Source organism: Habropoda laboriosa, unplaced genomic scaffold (genome assembly GCF_001263275.1).
Source record: "Habropoda laboriosa isolate 0110345459 unplaced genomic scaffold, ASM126327v1 scaffold222, whole genome shotgun sequence".
NCBI classification, from domain to species: Eukaryota; Metazoa; Arthropoda; class Insecta; order Hymenoptera; family Apidae; genus Habropoda; species Habropoda laboriosa.
Genome location: NW_017100319.1, coordinates 117244 through 123361, shown reverse-complemented (window position 1 = coordinate 123361; position 6118 = coordinate 117244). Strand labels below are relative to the sequence as shown.

General features: G+C 38.0%; 1 protein-coding gene across 1 annotated transcript in view; it reads left to right on the top strand.

The window, feature by feature from the left end:
• LOC108574118 (NEDD8) overlaps window positions 1-1021 on the top strand; it is a 1832-nt gene extending 811 nt beyond the window's left edge. Inside the window, exons 4-5 of the mRNA XM_017936636.1 lie at window positions 9-13; window positions 535-1021. Of these exons, the coding sequence (XP_017792125.1) occupies window positions 9-13; window positions 535-619 (90 nt within the window). The 3' untranslated portion in view covers window positions 620-1021. The remainder of the gene's footprint in view (window positions 1-8; window positions 14-534) is intronic.
• The last annotated feature ends 5097 nt before the right edge of the window (window positions 1022-6118 follow it).

The following is a 6118-nucleotide window of genomic DNA, read 5'->3' as shown; positions in this document are numbered from 1 at the left end:
CTGGAAAGCAAATGTAGGTATTATAATTTATATGCAAGATAATTTTCTACGGAGAAAATTATGTTTTAACGTTTCATGTGATATTGCCTTTAGTATGAAATTCTTTGAAGCAAGGTGTAACGCACAGTCCTACATTACAATAAGTGCAATAGTAGCGAGATTCCTTTCGAATACCCTTAGCTGCACAAACTTTACATCTTCTTGTTGCGTTCATCTTCTTTGGTGTGGATGGAACATACTCTGGAAAGTGACCTTCTACAGTCCTTTCTGAATCTGAGTTGCACTGTTGTCTCTGCTTTCTTGTCCCTGTTCCATCAATTACGACGTTTTAAGATTATTTCTTCTTGTCTTTTTTTCTTTTCTATTTATTATGTTTTTAATCACTTGTATCTTAGGTTTACATAAAAAACAGAGTTGTTTCAACTAAGCTCATAGTTGTGTGCGTTTATAATTAATTCAGGATTGCGAACATAGTTTGAAAACGAAAAAGCAAACTTGAAAGATGAAGGTACAAAAATTTTTGTTGTCTTTTAGGAATGATGAAAAAACGGCGCAAGATTATAAAGTTCAAGGCGGATCAGTGTTGCATTTGGTACTCGCATTAAGGGGGGGCTTATAATTATGACATTCCTGGTTCTGGAATGTGAATATCAAGGATTATTATACAATATCAACCAGAAAAATAATAGGACGCTTTCCAATCATACATTCGCGCTGTGTTTGCAAGGACTTACAATCGTCTTTGTATCTTTATGTGATTGAACGGTTATATATTTAGACTTGAAATAAATATTTAATAAAATAATTTAGTTATAGAAACCTAGTATTTGTTTAACCGACAGAACGATCGTTTCTCAATTATATAATTTTAAAGGAGCTGTACGAAAATTCATTCGGGTAATAGCGACGATGTATAATAAGCTATACTGTGAATGTTTCGGTTTGACAAAGTTATCGTAGTTTCTATCGAAGCGAGACCCGATCCGAATTTTGAAACTAATATCGTCCGGAAGTATCGAGCCCGCACATCAGTTTCTATGATATTTGCTGTTATGAGTTGCCAGACTCCATTTTGTTTTGAAAAATCGTTGGCAAATATTGCAGTACGCGGTAGAACTCTGGGGCTCCTCGTGTTTCGATGTAATGTGCCGTAGAAGAGCGTGCTGCGTTGTAAATGTAACACCGCATTTATCGCAGAACGATCCTGGCGAATGCAAACTCCATGCCGGTATCCTTGCGTGTGCCTCTATAAATTTATTTCTTCTTATCACTAACGCTATAATAATTATACCGTATCACGTAAAGTATTTCGTTCGAGACCGTCTTGGATTGTTTTAGAAGTAGTCTGCGATTGTCAAAAATATTAAAAAAGATGTTGCGTTTTAAACGAACGACAAAATCAAGCCACAAGTCGATAATCGAAAATCACAAGTTACTTGTTATTATACAAAATTAGTGTTTCAAAGCAACAAGATTACTTTATCAAAGGACATTGTTATATAACCTGGGATTCTTGAGAAAATATCAAACTTTACGTTCACGTTTATTTCATATCGAACGCGGTGCGAAACAATCGTTTCTCCAAACTTTTTCTTTTTATCGGGCAGAACAACACACATGGTGATTTCCAAGAATCTCAGGAAGCTTTTTAAAACAAAAGAAATTAAACATTTTTTTCCCTTCACGATATGTGTATATAGATATATATACGATATCGTAACAATGAATTTTATAGACAAGTTTACCGTATACTACCTATTGTTCACGAAACTCCACGACATCCAGGTATTTTGCGTTACGTAAAAATAACGGTAAGAAAAACTAAAAAGAGGTTCGAGCTTAAGAATACGTTCACACACACCACAGGCAGAACACAGCCATAATCAACGCGACAGAAATAAGAACGCAATTGTTGTGTATTTGCATTTATATTTTCGACTGCTTGTAAATAAATACCACAAATCGAGTTAAATGTCATCAGAATGTGTCCACCTGAGAGATAAGATGAGTGTGAGATTCGAGCAGTGTATATTCGTAAGTTTGCGCCTCGATGTATCCGAATCTCTCTCCTTTAGAAATATCAATACTAAGAACTTCCATTGTAAATCGATTTATTTACATTGCTGTAATAACATTTTAAAGCATACTTTTACGACGTTTTTTTTTTAACTCACTTACAAGCTCACAATGAATGCATAGACGTAACACGTTTTTTCAAAAAGGAAAATGAGAAAAGCTTGCGGCGGCGCGACTATCGAGACGGTACTTGACCACGTTATCTAGAGTCACTTTGCGTTTCCGCATCTAGGTATAAGGTGGTGCTTTGTTTCGCGTTCGGTTTCCGTATGGGGACTCGACCATACGTTTGCCGAATAAAAATCTCATCGAAACGCGATACCTACGTGTGTATCTCGTTTCTCTGCGAAAATCTACCGGCCTGTCAAAAAAATAAAATTGCTTACTGAAAACTCAATTTGCACCGATAAATGCATATATTTTGCCTTTTTTTTTTTTTTTTCTTTTCAAATACGACAGCTTAATAAATATATCCTTTAATCGGCGTGACGACGAGATATTTGCCTGGTTCTCGGACCAATAAACTATCGTGCGATACATCGTGGTGAAAATCCACGCCGTCACTCTAACATTTCACTTAACAACTAAGAAAAAAGACGCATCGCAATCAAGTACATATTTCACTTAACATTTAGTTCATTCCGATCGATTGTTTACGAAGCACCTCGGAAACAACTTTACTTTTCCTCGAAACTTCGTGCGATCTTCAACGGCAAACATCTACGTTTTAAAACTACGTAACTCTACGATTAAGTGCTTCATTGTGCATAAACACGTTTTCTTTTCTCAAACAATGAAGTTTTTTTCTTTTTTTTTTTTCCTTTTTACGTATAATTCGATATTGGTAGCTGAAACGGAATGCCTATATCTTTGCGAATTTGTCGCGTACCTTTAATCAAGGTTTCTTTTAAAAAAAGCAAGCATACTTTATAATTCCTATTCAGATGCACGTATTCGAAGCGACTGAGTTTCTCAAATCCTCGTGCTCGTTACTTTTTAATTAACGACGAGCTCTCGAATGCATGTTCGCTAAAACATTCCATAATTGTCCCTTATTTAAACGTGATCCCGTAGACACGATCTATTTAGCGGGATTAAATAGAATTTCCAAGATTCGTAGGATAAGAAGATTCTCAAATAATATCGATTACTAGAATCAATAAGCTAATTGTAATAAAGCGGTACACGATACTTAAATTGCGATACTTGTCGCGATAAAATATTATATATATACCTATATGATCGTTTTCACGCGACGCTTCTTCACTCCGTGAAACGGAAAATCATAGAAGAAGAAATAAAAATCAAGAGATACAAACGAATAGGTTCCGAATCGTATATCAATCGATCGAAAATTATAGCTCTCGTCGTATATAGGATTGATCGGTGAGTGAAGATCGTGATATTTCGTTGAATTTTCTACAAAGACAATGTTTACACGAAGCCACCGGTGTAAGGAATAAAATCTTTCAGTTCTCTTATACTCTCTTATACGCGTTCAACTGTGGTAAACATCTGGAAAGTTAATATGTAAAATGTAAAACTAGATAATTGTGTGTGTTATGTGTAAGGCACTGTCCATGCGCTTCCCCGAATCTATGCTAAATTCATCTTGATCGCAAAGAAATATCGAGCACGCGAACAACAGACGTGTAAACAGAGTCAGTGTAATACTGAAATTGTTCTCGAGGACGATCTTTTTCGTATGCATCGTTACATACATATGCCGGTCGTATAAAGAGTTGCACGCGACTACAACGGCTAACACTTAGCCGTGACGCGTACGAAGGTAAAGTATGTCACATTGTCCGTGTCCAAAAATGTCTCGAATGCTTTTTTTTTTGCACTTGCGCGGCGACGTACAACATATGATATGGATATCCTGTGTGTATTTTGCACGTTCTATTAATCGTCGACTAATGTGCATATATATATATATACGTACATGTGTATATATATGCAAGTATCGAACAACTGCATTATCATCGAGGGACTTCAACGGTATAATGATCGGACGCGTAACAGAGATCCATGGAATCCGCCGATTTATACAGTCGGTGAAAGATGGAAGAAAAAAGATACGACAAGAGAAGGAAAAAAAAAATAGCCGTGTGAACGATGGCTTGTTAAAGTACTGTACAGCATTGACTAGAATCCTTATAAAGTGGAGACGCATTAATAGCATTACATATCGTAATTAGATCGTTCAATTTCTTATCAGCTTATACCTAAAACGACGAACGAAATGAAAAAAAAAAAAAGAAAAATTAGCATTCGCGCTACGACACTCTTCATCGAAGCCGAATTCTACACTCTCGCGTGTCACGAGTAACGTAGTGGGTGCGAAAGGGATGAAAAATATAAGCCAATCGACCATCGATTTTTTCGGCTCCCTCGAAACCGAACAACGAGTTACAGTATACACACTATGCTAGGGAAGTAACGAAAGAAGAGGATGGGGAAAACGATAAATAAGCGAAATGCCACGTTACTGTCCTCGAGCTTTAGCGATTTACGTTTAACATCGATTAATACTAGAAATTCGAAAAAAGAAAAAAAAAAGAACAATACGATTTTTTAATACTGGATGCGAAAAAAAAGGCGCGAGTTGATCGGTGTTTCAGTGTGTATATACACTAAGATCGACTGGGATAGAGTAGACTGTTTATGAAAAAGCGGACTTACCGAACGGAAAAGGGCTTTGACATCGACGATGAACAGCTAATGGACAAAGAAAATAAAAGGGGAAGAAAAAAAGAAGATAAAGGAAAGAGACATTGCCATTGGGGCGCGAATGGAGAACGAAGAGAGTGAATGAGAAGAAGAAGAAGAAGAACGTAGGGGGCTGAGGGCTGGGGGGGTGTGGGGAACCAGGGCGGAGCGAGAAGCAATGTTTCTCGGCGCGTACGAACAAAATTATTCTTTACGAGTCCAATTCGTTTTTCGAGCTGCGCTGCTTCTGGATCGTTTTTTGCCATTGCATGTTATGTTTCAGACGCATGTGACGTCGCAGGTCGGTTCTACGACTGAGAGTGGTGTGACATAGGATGCAGGTAGTCTGGTTGCGATGCACTTCAAGGTGCTGGGTCAGCGAAGCAAGGTGCTTGTAAACGCTTCCGCAGAGTCTGCACGAAAAACGCCCTGGACCCTGCATCACCACTTGACCAGTTGTATCGCCAACATGCTTCCGATTGCGTCCCACCCCCCCTGCAACACATTAACAGCCACGTGACCCGCCGATTCCTCATTCATTGGTTTCTAGTCAATTACAATTTCACAATCAGACTGAGGGGACAGTAACACGTAACACAGACTAGATCATTCTTCTACCTGTGCTCGATGTACTTCTTTTCTTAGCTACCACAACACCTTCGATTCGATCTTCTGCTGATTCGCGTTACCTCGCAGACCCGACGCTCGTAATCCCACGATTGCTCTCTCTCTCTCTCTCTCTCACTCTCTTCCTCTCTCTCTCTCTCTCTCTCTCTCTCTCCCTCTACCTCTCGATAATTACGACCATCCGGTTCTACGAATCGCAATATCAGCAACGACCATCTTTTCTCTATGCACGTTCGTTTCTTTCAATTTCCTTTCTCATTCTCTACCAGCTTATTATCATCTTCTCCTTCAATATACACTACCGCTATATCATACTCGTATTATTACTGTGTCAGAATTTGAACGAAAAAGAAAAACGTGATGACAGTGAGAAGCGTGTGAAGACGTTAAAGCACAATTAACATAGCGCAACGATAAACGCTCAAATTAACCAAATTGTACCATCTTCGAAACACAGCCATTAATCGAAGTTGATTGATAATTAGTTTTAATCCTCTGGTATTCGTAAGTAAAGTATACTGACCCTCGTTAATTAACGTTACCGAGTTCCGACTCAATTCTCTTTCTTTCCTTTCAATTAGGGCTGCGCGAAGCTTGGAGCAACTAGTTGCATACTTACTTATAGGTATCGATTACGAACTTTGAATGATAAATTTTAATTCGAGTATAACGACGTCAAAATTTGATATTCCATTTTTTTTTT